Source organism: Glycine soja, chromosome 19, assembly GCF_004193775.1.
Source record: "Glycine soja cultivar W05 chromosome 19, ASM419377v2, whole genome shotgun sequence".
Lineage (NCBI taxonomy): Eukaryota > Viridiplantae > Streptophyta > Magnoliopsida > Fabales > Fabaceae > Glycine > Glycine soja.
This window is the reverse complement of record NC_041020.1, coordinates 48,750,045-48,771,834: the sequence shown is the minus strand read 5'-3', so window position 1 is coordinate 48,771,834 and position 21,790 is coordinate 48,750,045. Positions and strand designations below refer to the sequence as shown.

Genomic DNA, 21,790 nt, shown 5'->3' with positions numbered 1-21,790 from the left:
AGATGATTATGAGTGAGATTTATTAGATAAAGCAAGACTTATAAAATTTGGTAATTTTCAAAAAAATTGTCAATAATCGAGTGTGTTAAAAAAAGTACTATATAGTGCATTGTTAGTATTTTTATTTGCAAAATTTTCTTTAATATAATTTATGTGTAATATGAACACTTTATTTTATTTTTGAGTTGACTTGGGTTATAAATAAATTTAGAAAGAAAAACAAGCATGAAATGTTATACACTGATTATTGTTTGTATTTATTATTATTTTTTAATCATATTATTAGTGCGAAATAAATTATTATTTTAAGAATTAGGCTTGTTAGGACAACCGGCATGAAATCGGATGGGGATGCTTGTTTCCTATTCTCAACAGAATCCTATAGACAAGAAAGAATAGAAAATAGTCTTTTTTGCAAAGTCTTCTTCATTGTAGTGGGTGCCGTTTTATCCTACCCCAATCCCTAGCTAGCAGAAATCTTGCCTCCTGTTCATAGGGAAGATCTTTGTGTGCTGGTATCAATCGAGAAAGAAAATATCAAGCTTGAGACCATTCCCTTATTTGAATGCAAGGATTGAACTTGCCTAAGGAAGGGTACCAACCGCAAGCTTAAAGCATTCACTATGTAAGAGAAGGTCGAGGAGAATGCGTTCAAACTATAATTGCCCGCCACCCCGTCTTCAATGTTGATCAGCTGAGATTGAAAGAGCCCTCCATCTTGGATGATGCCACTGAATCCAAACATACACTAAAATGATGTAGCATATGCAAGTAGCAACAAGTGATCTTGCATATTTTAAAAAGGAAAAAATTTGAGGCTCAAAAAGACAAAAATTGATATAAAGCTTAGTGCATAAAAATCGTTGACCAAATTCAGTTTTTATTATTTTCATGCTTTCAAAACGTTTATTTATGGAATTTTGCTGGATTCTCATATATGAAGACGAGAATATACATTTTTTGTTTGTTACAAGTTTTTAAAAAATATTTTTGTGCATTATTAATTCTTGATAATGTTATAATTTTCTTTTTTATCATGTTTTTTTACATTTATATTTTCATTAGGAGAGGGTGAGAAAGTGATATTCTCACGATAATGTGACAATTTATTGTCTAATACACATACAACTTTTTTTTTTGTTTAAATTAAAAACTATTCCCATGAATATTAAAATCTAACCAAACATATATTTTTTAAAATAGCTAAGAATGATATTTGCATTCTATATTCCTGAAAATGTAAGAAAATTCCATGAAACACATGTTATCTTAATTTCTTTCTCATATTAAGATATTAAAGGATGGACATACTAAAGTACTGATAAGTTGCTTAAGTGAAGTCTTTGTCTTTAAATATATTTTTTCTATTCACAAAAATTGAATCCGACACTTGTATCAAGTTTGATTCTATTCAAACCAACAACTAAAATTAGTTTATGGGTGAGTCAGAATAAGCCAAAAAAAAAAAGTTTTTAGAGAAGTCAGTATTAGAAAAATTCTACAGATAGCTTATATATAAATTAATATTAACTTATGAAGATTTTCTTTCTTATTTTTTATAAGTATTTATGAAAATATTTATAAAAAAAATATAGGTACAAAAGTTTATGTAAACATATTTTTATAGAATATCAATTGGAATAAGTGATATGATATTATAGAAAAAGAGAAATAAAAACAACAAATTTGAATACAAAATATCTAAAAATTAACGCACATGAACCATTAGGATCAACTTATTTATTGAGGATTAGAGATAATATGCATAAAATTTTAAGTTGAAACATAATCATAAACATAAGTACCACCATTAAAAAACGCTTATCATGACTCAATAAAAGGAATCTGCAGTGTATTTCCTGGTTTGACGGACGAGTCCAAGAGTTGAAGCATGGTGTTCTTGGGACACAAAAATGACGTCACTCTACAACTATGACCGAACATGAGTCTATAAGTAGCTCGACCCATGCGCAACGAGATTAACTACAGCGTGAACGATTAGACTATGACCAAACACTTGTTAAAATGATTTGTGATCCAATAATTATGTAAAGGCCATCTTTATAACGAGAATACATAAAAATTTAAAATCTTAAATAACTCTTGTTGGACCATGCATGCTCCATAAACTATCATAATAGTATTGATAATTGTCAAAAATACTTAATTGAAACATGTAGATTTAGATAATTATTTTATTTTTTTTCTCTTATTTAGGACTTTTTTATGTCTTTTTTATGTAAATTGTTAAGTTGTAGTTTGTTCTCTTTAATTTGTTATTCTGTTAGATTTACAGATGCTTATTGATGAACTATTTTGTAGGATTTTGAATTAGATTAAATTGTAATTTTTTGAAGCAAAATTTAATGAAAGTTTGAAGTTAAAATTTCAGCTCAAATGTATTTAAGTTGAGATTGGAGGACCCAAATTGAAATTTCTTTTTAGAAAAGATGAAAAAGAAAGTTGCAGAGGAATATTAGTTTCAGCAAAACAGCTTTTGGCTTAAGCTGAATTTGGGCATAGGTGCAAAATTGCAAAATGGGAGAGTCCAGGTGCCTCTGAGGTGAGAAATTCTTCTTCTTTATCCCTCCTGGGATAGCAATTGTATTGTTGTTGTTCTATGAATTTAAAATTAACTTTCATGCATAGGTTGTAGGAGTTGAAGGCATAATGGATGCTTATGCCAGTGCTTTACGCAGTGTCACTCTCTCAGGACGCACTTTATTTGACCCAGTTATCAACATGGCCGCACAAATGGCTGTCCAGTCCCTCACATCACATAACAACACCAAGTATTATGCATTGCTTATCATAATGGTAAGAAGATAATGAATTGCTTGGGTATCAATATTTCAAAGAAAATATTGGGTGATATACTCCTTATTCTTCTTTCTTATTTCCCATTTATAACAAGATTTCGTTAACTTCCATAATTTGTTTATGAAATTGTCAAATAATCACTGGATTCTCTCTTTATGGCTTTATCCTCCAAACGTCGTATTCTGGCATGCTTAATTTCCTTGTCGATCACATTCTAGCATGGGTATCCGCACCAAACAACATTAGTTTAGAATTCTTCGCTCTTGATTTTGTTTATCTCCTTGGTTACAACCAAGATTTAATTTGTGATCATTTTGGTGGTGTTAGATATAAATGCAATCGATGTAATCGCAACCCCCCTTATTGTTTTTTAAAAACTTGTTTTACAACTTTAAAAGCCTTACAACTCAACAGGCTATATAAAGGATAGTGAATCTTTTTAAGAAGAGAACATTAACATATTCAACCATTTAATGAGTCTCATTTATTTTCTTAAGAACATAGTTTAAAAACTAGGCTATGCAATAAATATTTGATGTTCATTTAATATTCTTCTTACAGTAGATAGGATCTTATCTCTAATTTGACACATAAAATTAATAATAAATATTTTTATGAAATTCATTATTCATAAAAAAAAACATTTATTATAAATTAGGTATTTAAATAATTCCGCCGGTCCTTCTTTGTTATATTTGATCTGAATCCGTCCCTTCTAACTAACTATAGCAGAAAACAATTTCTACGTTTAATCGCTAAAATTTCTCGGAAGAAAATAATAATTTTTGTTACGTGGGCCACATGTTCTGTTTGGTGGAATACTTTGATATATGGTTTTAGTAGCATCATGTTCGGTAAACGGGAAGCAAACCATTTCTTCAGACGTATTGAATATTATATTCTTCTATGTTTCGTAGACTAACCCCTTTTTGGAGTCAGTCAGTTTGAGAGTTTCGTACTAAGTTTATCACATTAAATATCAATATTAAATAAGAAAAGTTCATATTTTCAAAAAATAATCGGTTAATTGTAGAGTTATTCAAAAGAATGTGTCAGAATGTATTAATAACTAGTCATTTTAACAGTGTGATACACAGGTTGTTCTTTTTAATTAAATTTAAAAATCATTCCTAAATACAAAAATAATATTCTTGGATTTTTCAATAAAAATAATTGTTGAGAATTTTCACTTTTCGGTAACCAAAATTAACAAAAACATACAGATAGAGGGCATTGAAAACTAAAATGGGTTAAGTTTAAAATCTGTGAGAGATTAAGGAGAAGAAACTCGTTTGGGCATAAATAAAGCCTTTGAAGTTTGAACCACCTAATAAGACAAAAAAACAAATAAAAATTTGAATCCAAAAAAGGAAAAAATCAAGAAAAAAGAAAAAATAACAAAATATTTTGATAGTAAAGAGTTTAGAGAAGAAAAAGAGGCCAATGAATCCATTTGTGTGATCCTTCCAAGCAAGCACCTAAAAAAAATAAAGAAATAAAACATAATGAGATCGCATATGGCAAACAAAAGAGAAAAAAAAAATGAAAAATTGATGTAATCCATAATGAAATCCCACCCAATTACACAGCATCAAAACCCGTCTGTGATAAAACGTGAGGAAGAGCTTGAGTCATAAAGTCATGATTCAGCCCTGCCCATTGGAAGGGGTGTTGCACAAACCAAACCTTTCCAATTCAATTTCGGGTGTTATTTCTGAAAATAGGGTAAATTACATTGATATTTCTGAAATTTCGTCAAAGTTGTCTGGACACTTCTCATTCTTTTACCTTTACACTAAATCTTTTAATTATTTGAGATATATATATTATACTTTTTATATATTATACTAATTACTAACCCCTAATTATTTAAAAAATATTACACTAACACTTCTTACACGTTATATTAAAATCCTTATTTAAAAAACACTACACCTTGTATGTCTACAAAACTAGGTTGTCGTGTCAACCTTACAAAAGCAAGACTTACAAACAATCTCAAAAATCCGAAATATGTCAACATAATTTACTCTCTTTAAAATAATATATTTAACTATCAAGAGCGAAAATCAATTTGCACGAGATAATTTCAATTTAAACATTAGTTTCAAATTAAAGTTTTAAATATTTAATTACAATAAATACTTAAAGTATTATGATATTTGAAGGATATATGTAGTTTCTAAAATAATATTTAAAAGTATTATGAATTTTTTGTGTTTAAATTTTAAATTAAGTGAATACACTATTAACTAAAAAATTAACGATAATATTAAATAAAAAGTTACTAAAAATATAAAATCTCACTGTACACGATAACTATTAATGTTGAGGATATAAGATATAAGTTTATTTCTAAAAAGAAGTTATTTATATTAAAATAAATTAAAGTGTAATGTATATTTAGATTTTAAAAATAATGCCATTTTCAAAACTTTAATAGGGATGAATATGCTTTAGATATTTCATTAAAAAATAATGTTATATCTTCTTATAAAACTTCCTCCAAATCTTTTGAATATTTTATAAAACGTATTAAATAATATATATATATATATATATATATATATATATATATATATATATATATATATATATATATATATATATATTTAAAGTCTTGAAAACATATAAAAAAACATTGAATATTTACTATATAAAATAAGTCGAAAGATTATTTAAAAGATACTAAATAAGGTTTGAAATTGTTGAAAATAATTAAATATTTGGATAGAGAATTTTAAATAAGAAAAATAAGTTACCAGAGAATTTAAATTTCTTTAATCTAAAATTCATTATTTATATTTTTTTATGAAAAATTTAAATTTTTAAAATTTTAAAACTGAATTTTAAACAACTAAAAATGTATAATTTTAATTTTCTTTTAAAAGATGAGAAATTAAAACTCTCTTCTTTTGATAGAAAAACCTTCCAAACAATTTCCCTTACAATGATGATCTTCTTCTTCAAGAAATATCGTCTAAGTTCGCGAAGCGTCGATCGAGTGTGGACGTAGGAAAACACGTAGAATTGTATTCGTCAGTCAGGGGAGCAACTGTCACAGCCCATTATGGGACGAAGGTGTTCGTTGGCGTCAAGGGCCTGGGCCATTGCTTATGTCGTTGATATGTTGTGGTCGGGTGTGGTAGTGTACGACCATATTTTTCGATTTTCTTGTCACTTCCTATGTTGCATCAATATTCTTTTCTTCTCTTTCGAAACACATCAACCATATATTCTTTTCTTTCTGCATTTATTTTCTTTCACCCTCATAATTTTATTTTTTTATCCAAACACAAAATTTTGAAAATAAAATAATTTCAATTGAAGTATTTAAAATCCTTAAAATTTAAAATTTCTCAAAATTTTAAATTTTCTTATCCAAACACACTCTCAGGAAATCTATCTAAAAGTATGCTCCTACTTGGAAATCACACACCTACGAGAAATGAGTAAGACATTCCTCATCTTTTGTCAGCTGGCCTTTTATTTTCCAAAAAAATAATTAAATGTTTGTTGACATTTATATTAGGTTTTTATTTATGTTGTGGGGACATTAGAACCATATCATAATGACATGCTAGAAATACAAAATCTCTTGATTGTTCCGCAAGTTTTTTAAAATGTTTGTTGATTAACATTGAAATGATCAACATACATTGCATTTGCATGCGCGTCATGGCATTGCATAATACATGTAAAGGTTTGAATGCGTGTTTGATTCCACGTTAAAAAATTATTCTATGTTAAAAATTAATTTTAAATTGAATTAATTCAAATAATTTAAATTTAATTTTATAATAAAATATTCCAACATATTTATCCAAACACACTGTAACGGAGAACAATAGAAATCAAATCAACAGAAGCTTCCGTTATGAGCTATAAAAGGTAACGAAGAAAGGCAACTCAACACATTGCTCTTTATAGCCAGTTTTTGACAAAAACGTTATTAAATTAAATACATAATAACAACAAAATTTAGAAACAGATAAAAAAAAAACCCTAATCTAATCGCTCACTGGCGATATAGAAATTAGCTAGGAACATATTTTTGCAGAGAGAGAATGGGAACGTGTTTTTCAGATATCAAAGGAGGGAAGCAAGCGGTGGGAGGGAAGAGCAATGAAGCCACTGGCACTGGCGCCACGACGAACAACAATGGGGGCCAAAACGACGCTGTTGATTTCTTTTACAAGACGCAAGGGTTTCAACAATTGTTCACGCAAGTTGAGGTACTTTTCTATCTTAATCACTAATTAATATTGTCATTCTCACACAATGCGTCCACTCAACCTATTCATTATCGCCACAATTTTGGTTTATTTGTTTCGCGGACTTTTCTGAAAAAGTTAAAGAAAAATTTCAGTTATACTTTTTCTTCTTCTTTTTTAATAGTTGTTGTTGTGCTTTATACGCTTTTTCCTGCGAAGAACGAGTGAGGTCAATCTTTTGTTGTATATCTTCTTCCAATCAAACCAAATTAATAAGGTAATCAGGGAAAAGACAAGGAGAAGATTTTCACATAAACAAAGGATGGAAGGAGAGAGAAAGAATTTCAACGCACATAAGAGAGTCAAGAGAATCTTGTCTAGACAGGATATAAATATATTTATTATTATATGTTAAGAATAGAGAAAAAGAATTATATTTTCACAGTGTAAATAATCACAATTTATTATATATGATAAATTTATTAAATTTTATGGTAATTATTTTAATAATTATATTAACAATAATTATGATTCAACTATATTTTTACATTGTGAAATATATGATCAATAAACTCTAAACAAAGAATCTACCCTCATTTGTTGAAAGATATTAATTACCTCAAAAGAATTAGTATTATATGTTTTTAGTTAGGTGATATTCTGGATTAGAAAAAAATAGAATGATAAAGTTGTGAATAAACAATATGTACAGAGCAATGTTGTTAATGGTGGATGGCGGTTCATGGCGGAAAGTCAAAAATCCGCCATAAAAATATGGCGGATGGCGTAGCGGAAAATGGCGGATGTCATGGCGGACACAAAAAAAAAAAAAACATATATATAAACTCATTGAAATTGAAAAAAACAAAGGATTGCATTCAAATAAACTAAAAAAGTTTCATGAGTTCATACAATAATCAAGTACCAACACCAAATAAACTCATTAAAGAGTTCAAAATAAGAAAATGATAAAAACATAATGCAAAGTGCAAAGTGAAGGTTGAGGCTCTAATCATCTTCTCCAATCCCAACATAATCATCTTCGTTGTTATCATATGGTAATGGAGCATCTCCCTCTCCCTCTTCCCCATCAGACGCCTCAAAATTGACCATGATTTCTTCTTCTTCAGATTCAACATCAATATTCTCCTCAACATCTAGATCCTCATCATTTTCTTGGACTGCTTTTTGCTTCCTTGATGAAGATCCAACAACCATTGCCTGTTTTTTAGAAGTTTGGGCAGCAGCAACACTTGTTTTTTGCTTTTTCCGCCTAGTATACATCCTACACTCTCCAACCCCCGAAGCCTGATACACAGTTGCCCAATTTAGAACATCATCATCTTCAAATACCAAATCATTTCCAGCATCATTATCATCATCTTGATCCATCTCTCCCACGAGCCATTCATTGCATACATCAATATCATTAAGAGAAATTGGATCAATTTCATCTCTTGCATTATATCTTTGCTTCAATTGTTGGTTGTATTTGACAAACACCAAATCATGCAACCTCTTGTGCTCAAGCCTATTTCTTTTTTTGGAATGAATCTACAACATAACAAATAAATGTTGATTTCAATCTCAAATATACTCCAAATATAACTTGATCATCAAAATTAAATAAAATTAAAAAGTATAGTTAGAGTTTTGTCACAATTACTTGCTCAAACACACTCCAATTTCTTTCACATCCTGAAGCACTGCAAGTCAAACTCAAAATCTTAATAGCCAGCTTCTGCAAATTTGGAGTTTGTGACCCAAACATTCGCCACCAATATGCTGCAATACCAATTACCAACCAAGAGCATAACTTAGAATTCTGAATTCTAACACTAATACATAAAAAAAATAGTATGATAAAAGTTTCTTACTAGGAGAATGGGTTTTCCTTTGAGCCATTGCAAAGTCGGAACCAAAGTGGTCAACACCAATCTTGTAAAGATGCAACTCGGTTAGAATTTTCTGTTGCACATCAAATTGTGGAATCAACTTCTTAATGCACTCAAACAAACCATTGGTGACCTCAAAATCAAACTCTAAGTCAGTGTTGTCATAAAAGAACTCTGGATTTAAGAAGTGGGCAGCTGCATGCAATGGCCTATGAAGCTGACAATTCCATCTTTTATCAATGATTTCAAACACATCTTTGTACTTGCTTTCATTGTTGTTGAAAGACTTCATAATTGTTTCTTTTGCCTTGTCCATTGCTTCATAAATATAGCCCATGGCTGGTTTCCTTTCACCATCCACAAGACGAAGCACTTTCACAAGTGGAGCCATGACTTTAAGAGTGTAAACCACACTATTCCAAAAAGAAGGCATGAGCACTACCTTTGCAGCTTCTTTTCCCTTAGGCTCCTTAGATAGCTTGTTCAAGGTCCATTCGTCAGAAGTAAACATTTTTCTAATATTGGCTTTCTCTTTGTGAAGCCTTTCCAAGGTTAGATAAGAAGTGGCAAATCTAGTAATAGCATGTCTCACCAATTCCCTCTTGTTTGTAAAATTTCTCAACAAACTTAAGGTACTAGAATGGGCATAGATAAACCCAACTAGATTAATTGCCCTTCTAATGGTCTTCCTTATCAAGGGAAGCTTCCCAATATCTTCAAGCATCAAATCAATACAATGAGCTGCACAAGGAGTCCAATAAATATGTTTCCTTTTCTCCTCCAACAACTTACCCGCTAAAACATAGTTGCTCCCATTATCGGTTACAACTTGAACAACATTCTCTTCTCCAACTTCCTCCACAATGGCATCAAGCAACTCAAAAAGCTTTTCACCTGTCTTCACAAAATCAGAGCCATCAACAGACTTCAAAAACATGGTACCAGCTTGAGAGTTAATCAAAAAATTAATGATGCATCTTTGTTTCCGATCAGTCCATGCATCATACATAATAGTACAACCATACTTGACCCATTGCTCCCTATGGCCTTTCATCAAATTTTCAGTATATTCAACTTCCTTCTTCAAGAGTGGAACTCTGATGTCATGATAGCTAGGAATGGGCAAATGTGGCCCATATTGACCAATGGCTGCAACCATGTTCTCAAAGCTTTTCAATTTAATGAGGTTGAATGACAAACTTGCTTGGTACCAAAAGCGAGCAATATGTTGATGCACCTTCAATACTTCATTCTTATCCATTGACTCTCTTATGTTCATTTGCCTCAGCATCTCCATTTTTCTCCGATTGATTGCATTTTCTGGATTCTTACAGAATTTGTCCATTGGTCCTTTTTTAGTCCCACACTTTGTCTTTGCACTTGCAGCAGCATTACAAGAGTCCGCAAACTCATCTTCTTCACTTCCATCACATCCAATCGATTCACCAAATTCAAAATCTCTTATATTTGCCATATTACCACTGCCAGAAGTACTGTAAGTGGTCCCACTTTTTTTTGTAGCCATATATTCCTTCAACTCTTCGATTACATTTGGGGGAGTTTTCTTGCAAGCTGCAACGTTGCCCGACTTCCCAATCAGGTGTTGTTTGGCTCGGGTTATTCCTCCCTTAGTGATTTTTCCACAAAAATTACAAACAATGGTGTTTGTATCTCCTTCCACTAGTGAATGGCAATATTTCCAGCCTGGGTCTGCCTTATTTTTCCTCGTTGCACTTGCAGTAGCAGCATCGGATGATGGTTCAGCCATTTAAAAGAGGTCTGAACAGAAAAAAAAAAATTGTGGTGTCAAATACGAAAAAAAAGGGACTGTTAACAGTAAAAAGGGGTGTCAAATAGCAAAAGGAAAAAAAAAGCTGTAGACAGTAAAACGGGGGGTGTCAAATAGCAAAAGGAAAAAAAAAAGTTATAGACAGAAAAATGGGGGGTGTCAACAGCAAAAAGCCCAAAAAAAAAAAAGAAACAGATCAGCTGACCCGTCTTCTTCCTTCCTCTTCTTCGTCGTCTTCTTTCGCGAGACAGAGAAATGGGGGCTCGTCGCGCGTTGCCGGGGCTCGTCGTTGGAGGTCGTCGGCGCCGTTCGTGCGTTGCGGGCCTCGTCGCGGCGGCGGCTGGGTGCGGCGGGGAGGGGGTGGTGTCGCGGCGGCGGCTGGGAGCGGCGGGGTTCGGGAGGGACGCAGGCAGGTTCGGGAGGGAATGGAAGCTGTTGGAGGGACGGCTAGGTGTTCTGAACGCAAGCTGTGGAAGGTTTTAATTTAATGACTAACCGGGTAGGGTTGGGTCGGGTCGGCCCAACTCCTACCGCGGACAAAAGCCGAAGATTTCCGCCATTTCCGCCATCCCGCCACGACCGCCATGGCGCCGCCATCCCAAACCCGCCACGCCACCGCTATTCGGTGGCGTTTTTTCGCAAACCCGCCATGGAAAACCGCCATGGCGCCGCCATGGCCGCCATTTAACAACACTGGTACAGAGTAATGAAATTTTATTATCATATATAATATATAATAAGATTATTGATTTTATATTAATTATTTTAAATATCATATCATAAATGTTTTCTAATTAGTTGAGTAAAATAAACTAAAACATTATTAAGTTAAATTAATTGATAGATTGTAACGAATCAAAGAATTGTTATATAGATTGTGTGTAAAGAAATTTTGCTTTAAGTCTTTTTTTCTTAATTATCTGAGAGTTAAGCCAAGCCTAACAAATATAGATTGTGATGAATCAAAGAATTGTTATAAGATTGTGTGTAAAGAAATTTCTTTTATTAATTTAGGATTCGATTAGGAATTAAATATAGCCTAAAACAAATATTTTATCCTGAATCTTTTCGTCAAATAAAAGGCAAGATTGACTTGACTTTAAGATAAGAGAACTAAAATTATTTTTTATTAGTACTTATAAAGTAAAACAGACTTTATACTGAAAAAAACCACATATATTGATAAAAATGCCTAACATATTAAAAGTAAAAAAATATATATTTTAGGTCTCACTTCTTGCGGGATCCACTCTGATAAAAGGTTTACAAACATTATTTTTTTTTCCTTTTCTATCCCAACTAAACACTGTTAAATTTATTGTGTGTTCGAAACTAAACTGCAAAATCAAAATCAAGATAAAATTCTCAATACAACGTAAAATCACATTTGTGAGTTCCCTCCTTAGTCTCCCCAACGCCAAAAGAAAAAAATGATGTTAAATTCGAATATCATTTAATGGTAGAAATTAATGAAGTTAATTTGCCAGATAAACTTTTGTGAAGATAATTTATTTTATAAGATACCTGTTTACTGGAAAACCATAGAAGTTTATGTTCAGATATGTGATAAACTGCCAAATATTGATTAAAAAATGGGGGATTTAAATTTCGCAAATTAAAGTTTCATGTTGTCAAGCATTTGTTTTTTATAATGTGATTCTAAAACATAAGCTCTAGAAAAGCTAACTAGCAAATGTCTTATGCTACCCTGAGTAAATCCGTCCACCAAAATGAATGTTTTCGAGTGTTGTTTTTAGGATTTTTTTTAATATCATAAAGCATGTATAGGTTTTTCACGAGTATTTGTTTGTTTTCTAACTTTTTTTCTGTTCATTTTTGTTTTTTGTTTATTCAAATGTACTATTTGTTATTTTTGGAACCTGGACATGGTGGAAATGATTATGGTCTTCTATTTTTTTTGCTACAGTTATCTCTCTCAGCATCTAACTTACTTGATCTGGACATTGCATCAAAGGTATATTTTCTATGGAATGGCTGCAAATGTTATACAAAAGATTCGAAATGGTTCTCATTTTCTTTTATTTCTCGATGTTTCATGCTTATTTACGTGTGACCGTTCTTTTTCTTCCTGAAATACCTTTGCATTTGCCTTAATATCCTTACCTCTGTTTATGCTAGGCAAAGCAATCACAATCCAAAATATTTTAGACAAATAAAGTTTCTTGTATGTTAGTATTACTATTTTTCAATAAGTACATAGCATGTATTATTTTTCATTTACACTCTTAATAATCTAGTGATGCTAATCATGCAAATGCTTTGAAGTTATTTTTTAGACTGTAGAAACCAGTATGTAAAATTTTATTAGCAGAGTCACAGTTCCTCCACAAATTCATGTAAATCTCAAGTTTAACGACGTTATTTACAAAAATTTGTTTTTCGTAAACATAAAAATAAAAATAATTATCTTTTATGTGAAAGTTTCAATATCTTCGTGGAAGTTTAGTTTGGTACATGCACATTGATCAAATAGGCCTTTGTGAGCATAATTTAGCTGATTTTTTCCCCTTATTCTTCCAGAGTGATCCCATGGTTGTAGTTTATGCAAAGAAAAGAGATGGTAAATTGGAAGAATTAGGTCGCACTGAAGTCATTCTGAATTGTTTGAATCCAGAGTGGATAGAGAAAATTAGTGTTGCATTTCACTTCGAAATTGTGCAACCACTTGAGTAAGCCATCCTTGATCTGTCTTGCACCTATTCCCAAGCTACAAATGGCGTGCTTGTATTGCAATAATATAACTCCTCTCATATTTTACTTTTCTTTCAGATTTCATGTGTATGACATTGATACAAAATATCATAGTGTTCCCACCAAGGTTTGTAAATCATAATAACTCTGCCCTCTAAATGAACCCTGCATTGTTTGCTCAGTCAGGATTTTACAGTGATACTTTTCGATTGAGTCAAAGCAGTGCCAACTCGTAGATTGCTGAATTTTTCTAAAGAAAAATATTTTAGCTGTATTTATGTTATTCTTGTTTGAACATATATATGTAATGGCTTCACAAAAATCACTAATATAGAGTTTGATTGGAGGGAGAGGGGAGGGAAAGGGAGGATTTTTTCAATCTTTTTTTTTTTTGCAAATCATTTAACTACTTTATTCAGTGATTTTACAAATGAAAAGGTTAATATATCCTTGTCATCATGTCAATTGCAAACAGCAACCGATTTCAATAGGAATAATTTACCTTTTTCCAATCAGGGGATAAATTATTTAATTTATAAAGTTCATGAACAATTTATTTAAACTTATCTTATGAAATAAACATTTGTTCAAGTATTTGAAATAATTTATAAAAAAAAATTATAATGTTCTCATAAAGAAGTATGGTACTTGATAGAACATTATGGCGGAAGTTGATCCATGTAGCCGACCCCACCTAGTGGGATAAGACGTTGTTGTTGTTGTTGTTGTTCTCATAAGAATATTTTTAACTTAGTCCAAAGAATTATTTAAAATAGCTTATAAGAAAAGCTTATACCTTATTTGATTTTTTTTATTATAGAACCAATTTATACATAAATGTTTATATAATTATATATTAAATATTCATTTAATAAAATTTTAATTAAAGTTATTTACCTGAACGGACTTTAGGTTAGATTTGAAAATAAATCCTTTTGAGTGCTCTCTTCAATTTTATATGAACCTGTGTGATTAAAGACATTAATTTATGGCAGATTTTCATAATTAAAATATATTTTGCATTGCAATAGTATTTTTACAAATTTATTATTCTCTCTTGCTCTTGCCAAATATTTTAGGGAATGGTTATGACGACTTATGAAGTTTATATTTGAAAACCAAGAAATTTTTTCATCTGTTGTTCCTGCAGACGCTAAAACTGGGAGATCAAGAATTCCTTGGAATGACCAGTTGCACTTTATCAGAGGTCAGTATCATTGTATTCATTTTCATTGTGCTGCTTGTTAGTACTGTTGCATTGAGAATTGAGATTGTAGCCACTGAGTGACGCTGGTGTGAACTGTGTGTGCCACAGATTGTGACTAAACCAAGTAGGAGCTTATCTTTAAGGCTCCAAAACAAAAGCGGGCATGGTGTTTTAAGAAACCTTGGGGCAATAACTATTCATGCTGAGGAGACTGTTGCTTCAAAAAGTGCAGTTGAGATGGTCTTGAGTTGTTCTCACTTGGATAACAAGGATGTCTTTTCTAAAAGTGTACATATTCTATACCCCACCTACATTCATGTTCCCTATTTAATTAAGTGCATTTTTTTTTTGTTTGGCGTTCGAAAAATCTCTAATATATGTTTTTCTTGTAGGACCCTTTTCTAAGAATATCAAGAATGATTGAGAGTGGAGGTTATATTCCTATATGCAAGACTGAAGTTATCAACGACAATTTAAATCCAAAATGGAAACCAGTTTGTCTTAGTGGCCACAAGTTTGGAAGTAAAGTAAGCCTGCCACCTTTGGTCTTACCATTTGATGTTACCAGATAGTATTTATCTAGCTTTGAAATTTTTTAAACTTCTGTGCAGGATAGTCCATTAGTGATCGAGTGTTTTGATTTCAATAGCAGCGGTGATCATGTACTTATTGGGTAATAATGCAATTATTAGAAACGGGCTTATATTTTTGTTGGGCATATACTTTTCTGGTTTATGGATGAAAAATATATTGATATCAAAATTTATTGCAATCAGTAAAGTGCAGAAGTCAGTAGCAGACCTTGAAAAGCTATACGGAGAAAGAACAGGCGTAAATTTGATCATACCATCCACACGCCACAGACAAGAGAAGGTGTCGGTTGACCTACGCTATAGAATTACATTTTTGCTCTACTCCTTTGCTTAACCTCACTTTTTGGAATTTCTTCCATGTAGGTTCTGAAGGGTCAACTGTTTGTGGATCAATATTGCGAAAAGGAACAATTCAGTTTTATTGACTACATATCTAGTGGTTTTGAACTGAACTTCATGGTTGCTGTAGATTTCACTGGTAAGTAACAATTTTCTTCTATTGCTCACGGTGATTATGAATTTCTTATCTTAGTTTGCCAAGCACTTCAACATGTGTCCAGCTTCAAATGGAAATCCTCAACATTCAGATTCTTTGCATTACATTGATGCATATGGTCGGCTAAATTCATACCAACAGGTAAGCTTGATATCTACTTCTTGTGAATGAATGATTATGAACTTTTCAATCATTAACATGTGAAGCGCAATAGATCCATTGTTTTGCCTAACCAACACAGTATTTATCTGTAGGCTATAATGGAGGTTGGAGAAGTTATTCAGTTTTATGATTCTGATAGGCAGTTTCCTGCTTGGGGCTTTGGAGGAAAGATACCTGGTGGTACCGTATCCCACTGTTTTAATCTATGTGGGAATCCAGGTGCCTCTGAGGTGAGAAATTTTTCTTTTTCTTCTTTATCCCTCCTGGGATAGCAATTGCATTGTTGTTATTCTATCAATTTAACCTTAACAGTTTGTTTTCTTTCATGTTTAGGTTGCAGGAGTTGAAGGCATAATGGATGCTTATGCCAGTGCTTTATGCCGTGTCACTCTCTCAGGACCCACTTTATTTGGCCCAGTTATCAACATGGCTGCACAAATAGCTTCGCATGCTCTTACATCACATTGCAGCACTAAGTATTATGTATTGCTTATCATAACGGTAAGAAGATAATGAATTGGCGATACTGGTTGTGGTATGATTATGAATAACCAATCAAATGGTTAATTTTCTCATAGGATGGAGTTGTTACGGATCTTCAAGAAACAATAAATGCTCTGGTTGAAGCATCTGACCTTCCCCTGTCGATCCTTATAGTTGGAGTGGGAAGTGCTGATTTCACGAGCATGGAGGTCCTACTACTCATCCTTGTCCAAGTTTTTTTCCTTAGACCCCATTAATTATTTAGTAGCATGAAAATGCTTTGTTGTTAGTGAGAATGAATAATGAATATACTTGTGGATTGCAGGTGCTGGATGCTGATAATGGGCGTCGGTTGGAGAGTTCTACTGGTCGTGTAGCTACACGAGATATGGTGCAATTTGTGCCTATGAGAGAAGTACAAAGTAAGTACCAGTTGCTTCTCAAATTAACTTGCTTGTGATTCAATTCGTTAGCCTATTTTGGCCCCTCCAAGTTTTGTACTCATTTCATTCCATTTAAAGTTAAATGCACCCTCATGTGTTTTTGACAGGTGGGCAGATATCCGTTGTGCGAGCTCTTTTGGAAGAACTACCTGATCAATTTTTGTCTTTTATGCGAAGCAGGGGCATTAACCCACTGCCTTCCCATTTCTCAAAAGCATCCACTTCCACCATGCAATAGATTTTTAAACTCGTGCACGTCAGGGAGAAGGATTAGTGAAGATGTTATTTGGTTCGTAGCAGGCAATCAATGGCCAAAATCTTTATCTGCTAAACAAGTTGGCATGTTTTGAAATTTGCTCGTTGATGTGAATTGTAAATAGGTTTGCTTGGGGATCAATATTGCAAAGAAAATATATCTTGGGTGATATACTCCTGGTTCCTCTACTGGTATCTTTCTGTTTTTTTCTAATAGGGAATAATACATCAAAACCAACCCAAAAAAAAAGAGACACAAGGGGGCTAACAAACAATCAATTTTCACTCTACATCTAGTCTAGAACTCTAATTTAAAAATAGAATTTAATATATCATTTTTCTGGTTTTCACGATGATTTATTGGGTAATCTAAAGAAATGCATAGACCCACTACCCACTAGAAAGACACGTATGTTAGGAGCATATTCAGCTGGACTTCAATTTGTTTTGTGTAAAGGACCGCCTTGTAGAGAAAGGGGAAATAACCTCCTGAATATTGTGGAAGAACCCTTTATCGTAAACATTATTCTTAACTACTACCACATCTTCTAGAGGTGATTTTCGAAAGAAGGCTCTCCATTTGCTCAACAAGGGCTGTTTCTCACTGCTCATTCCACCAATACTTTGTTTTAGGGCTTCAGCACTGACATTTGCTTCTTTTAGCTTCCTCTGCCAGTCCATGTAATCTTGCCACTTAAAAGTCTGTGATTCACATAGAAACCTTTAGTTTCATTGAGCATCAGGGTGTCATTAGCACCTCTCATAAGCATACAGTTTCATGGCTAAATAAATCACCAAGACTGGATAATGATAAGCAACCATTAACAATTCTGCATTCACGAACCAGCACAAACTGTAGAGGTGACTCATCACAATTAAAGTAGCCAGACCTTAATTGTTTTCTTTTAAATTCAGACGATAAAGCAACCGTCCAGTTTGTGCAGGCTTGTCAACATAGATCCCACAATCATACTAACTTACATCTCTAATTCAACTATTTAAATGCATCGTATTCTGGTCCCTCTCTATTTATGGGGATTTTTGTTCACATGAAAAAAAGATAAAAAGATTCCTTGCCACTTCCTGGCTCCTTTATCATTTACAACAAAATTGCTTAATACATTTGAAGGTTACAGGTAGAAGGTACCTCATTAGTGGTAGTGTTGGTAAGGCAAAGCTTTGCATGGTAACCGAAGAAACCAGCTAACAGCATCCCAACGATAGCAAGGAACACCATAAGAAGTATCTGAGTGTTGTAAGATCCCAACAACCACTGTATGATAACAAAACATCACTAACCACTTAAATGGAAAATAGGCAATCAAAATAGAAATACATAACAATCAATATGCAGACACACAAAAAGAATCCCTCACCTGCACAACATTAGGAGCTAAATCCAGAAAAGAATTTTCTATTCCATAATAAACTGCAGTGTTATGATAAGGATAGAGAAGTCTCAAAATTAGTAAAAGAAACAACTTAATCTGAACATAGATACTAGTTGCAAATCTATATTACCGGTTAGAATATCAACAACTCTTAATTCTCTCAGTCTTCCAGCAAGAACCAAGACAATGGCAACTGTTCCATACAAGCATATAAGGAAATGCCTACAAGATGTGAAAGAATCACAAATACAAATAAAACCAGAGATTAAGAATGTATAACTTATCGCAAATCTATGGTAAAGTTGAAATCAGTCCCTAAATTGTTTATTACTATGATCTTCTAGTATTTATACTACATCTTATAGAAAGGGTAAAAGACTGAAGCGTTGAATGATGCCAAAATAGCATACTGAAAAGCACTTGTTCACAATGTATTGAACAAGTTTAATACTTAAGAGAGAGTGGAGCAATGAATTGGTACAGAAGAGCAGTGAATTGGTACAGAAACATTTTAAGTAACATGCAGGAACTGAAGTTTCCTGTCCAGAACAGAAATAAGATTTATTAAAGAGAAAAGAAGGTACAGATCATAGTTATTAGAATTTTAAGATTTGCGATTTAAATCCTACGATTCGACAAAATTTGACATATCTCTCTGTGAACCTCAGTTCAATAATTTTATCTAAGGAAAGGAAACTTCCTAAATCTTTTCTCAGTCTCCTAACATGTCATACTTTTGGGGGTTCCTTTTGTGAACAAGTTAGATTAGATTACACGAAATGATACTTGTGTAAGAATACATATAGAACTCACCACAATAGAAAAGCCATGAAATACCGGGTGTTTTTCTCCCCTATGCAATTGTTCTGTGAGTAAAACAACTTTCAGCACAACTCCAAAAAAACACATGATGTATATTAAATGAGAACAATGCAAGCAATCTTATAAAGAGGGAGAATTTCAAAGATTGCTAACCATCCATCCACAGTGATGATCAAATCGAGCAACACAGCGATCACAAATGCTGCAGTGTTTTGACCTAGCAGGTCTGCATAAAAAAATTAAGACAGTTTTATAGATAGATTTAACCAATATTTCAACAAAATTCAGCAACAGTAGCAAACTCACTTTGGAATTTTGCAAGTGGAGCATTCTTTCTCTGAATAAATAATATTATCATAGGGATAAGCAGAAATATAGTGAGCAACATTCTCAGTGTTTATTGTCCCTGGATCAGAAAAGCTGGTCAAAAGAAAGAGCAGAATTCCAACCACAACTGCCAAGAAGCTTGTGTACCTAAACAAAAATATAAGGTCTACCAAAATTCAGGATAGAATAATGCTGAAGAAACCATTAAGCAAAAAAAGAGTACAACATTGGCCCTGAGTACACTACCTGTGAATTCCACTTAAATAGTATCCAGGGATATAGGCAAAGCAAGACTTCGCAATGAAATAATACGTTACACCAATTATCACGATATATATGATCTGCAATAAACAGAATTTTAATCATCAAACCAATGGAGAACATAACAATAGAAGTCACTAACTTACTGAGAGACTTTTGACCATGAAATATCAACATAATGGGTGATTTTGTTGAGGATAGATGGGAGTGGAAGTTAATCTGGAGGAGAAACTTTTTTGACCATGAAATTGACATGGTAGCAACTTTCTTGGCTGAGATTGAGAACGTTCACATCCAGCATTCCAGCAAGGACTTTCTAACCTGGATGGTTGAACCTAGTGGCATTTACTCCACAAAATCAGCTTATAATCTGTTGATGGAAGCTGACAGGGCTGCTATTGAGGATAGTGCTTCAAAGATCATTTGGAATCTCAAAGTTCCTCCAAGAGCAATTGCTTTCACTTGGAGATTATTCAAAAACAGATTACCTATTAGGGATAACCTGAGAAGGAGACAGGTGGATTTGCCTTCCTATAGCTGTCCTTTATGTGAATCTGAAGAGGAAAATGCCAGCCATGTTATGTTCTCTTGCATCAAAACTAGGACTTTGTGGTGGGATGTTTTGAGATGGGTTAATAGAGTGGGCCCTTTTCCCATAGAGCCAAAGAATCACTTTATGCAATTCTCCCACTGGAACAGAAATAGCAACACTGACAAGAGATGGGAGGTGTTATGGATTCAATCCTGTAAATCTCATGGATGAAGCCTTATTCCATACTTGGTCCTGGTTGAAATGTATAGAGAAAGGCTTTCTCGTGTAGGAACTAAAACTTAAAATAGGGACAACTATGAGGACTAAGTGAATAGTTTAACCAGTGGAATATAATGCCACTTAAGGACATTATTATCATTATCCTTTAAAAAAAAAAGATGTTCCAACTGAAGGCACTCGCACCCTACCTAGACATTCATAGTATTGCACACAAAAAAAAAGGCCACATGCAGTATTCAGATGTCAGAAATGCCCAAATCATGACCTAAATAACATAAAAAGGTTATTTCCGTAATGAATTGGACGAAGCAATTTTTCTAATCAAATCTGCTTATAGATCCCATTGTCATGTTAGTTGCAGGTCACAATCCACAAAAGACAATGCTGGGCGCTGATAAGTTAAAGCATCGAAATACGAAGAAGAGTTTCACTACATTAAAATTGATAGCACAAATTGGAGCAATGAATCGAAACAAAAAGAAGAACGGTGAAAATAATATAATACCTGTAGAAGAGGATTGGGACGATCACAACAGTAATATTCGACGGAGAGAACCGCATCCGTACACTTAGGGCCAAAAACAGCGCCAACGAAACGCCTGCAAAAGAGAGAGAGAAAGAGTGAGAGAGATGAAGTAATTGAAAATGAAGGAAGCGAAAATGGAAGAGCTCTATACAGGAAGTAATCGTAAGCGCCGAAAGTGAGGAAGTAGTGAATGCGTTGGATGAAAGTGCCCTCAAAGATTGGCCATCGACCGCAGAGGAAAGAGACAACGACCACCGCAGTGACCAAGCCATGGCACACCAATAACCACTCTACGCCCATTCCACATCAATCGGACGTTAATCACTATATCCAATCTTCTCTTAACTCCATTTAGGTCTCAATTGATAAAAAATAATTGTGACAAACCATTAATTCTTTAATAAAATTTATTACTGTAATAAAAAACAAACGGTGTGACATTTCACTACCTCAATTTTTTTCTATTGGAGATCCATTTCCATCATTAAAATAAAAGCTTAAATTAAATATTTTTTTTCCGTTGGCCACTTGGCAAATATTTCATTTACCTAAATTAAGTTCATTAAATATAATCAATCGTCAATAAATACGTCTTTAGAAATAATAATACTGAGTTTTGAAA

The 21,790-nt window shown here is 33.0% G+C and overlaps 3 protein-coding genes across 3 annotated transcripts; 1 reads left to right on the top strand and 2 right to left on the bottom strand.

The window, feature by feature from the left end:
- Window positions 1-6,752: 6,752 nt before the first annotated feature.
- LOC114400084 (protein BONZAI 3-like) lies at window positions 6,753-17,319 on the top strand. The gene is made up of 16 exons (XM_028362356.1): window positions 6,753-7,055; window positions 12,646-12,693; window positions 13,260-13,408; window positions 13,509-13,557; window positions 14,581-14,637; window positions 14,746-14,925; window positions 15,030-15,164; window positions 15,249-15,310; window positions 15,414-15,510; window positions 15,594-15,708; window positions 15,791-15,867; window positions 15,981-16,118; window positions 16,222-16,389; window positions 16,467-16,580; window positions 16,697-16,793; window positions 16,922-17,319. Exons 1-16 carry the CDS (start codon window positions 6,888-6,890, stop codon window positions 17,050-17,052), a joined length of 1,785 nt encoding a protein of 594 aa, XP_028218157.1. The 5' UTR covers window positions 6,753-6,887; the 3' UTR covers window positions 17,053-17,319.
- LOC114400085 lies at window positions 7,970-9,928 on the bottom strand. The gene is made up of 3 exons (XM_028362357.1): window positions 8,912-9,928; window positions 8,701-8,819; window positions 7,970-8,588 (listed from the first exon to the last, which is right to left on the bottom strand). The coding sequence occupies exons 1-3, from the start codon at window positions 9,864-9,866 to the stop codon at window positions 8,043-8,045; spliced, it is 1,620 nt and encodes a 539-aa protein (XP_028218158.1). The 5' UTR covers window positions 9,867-9,928; the 3' UTR covers window positions 7,970-8,042.
- Window positions 17,214-21,534, bottom strand: LOC114400086 (probable protein S-acyltransferase 17). The gene is made up of 10 exons (XM_028362358.1): window positions 21,320-21,534; window positions 21,148-21,241; window positions 19,856-19,950; window positions 19,589-19,756; window positions 19,436-19,508; window positions 19,274-19,326; window positions 18,591-18,682; window positions 18,446-18,498; window positions 18,217-18,342; window positions 17,214-17,771 (listed from the first exon to the last, which is right to left on the bottom strand). The coding sequence occupies exons 1-10, from the start codon at window positions 21,466-21,468 to the stop codon at window positions 17,496-17,498; spliced, it is 1,179 nt and encodes a 392-aa protein (XP_028218159.1). The 5' UTR covers window positions 21,469-21,534; the 3' UTR covers window positions 17,214-17,495.
- Window positions 21,535-21,790: the final 256 nt, after the last annotated feature.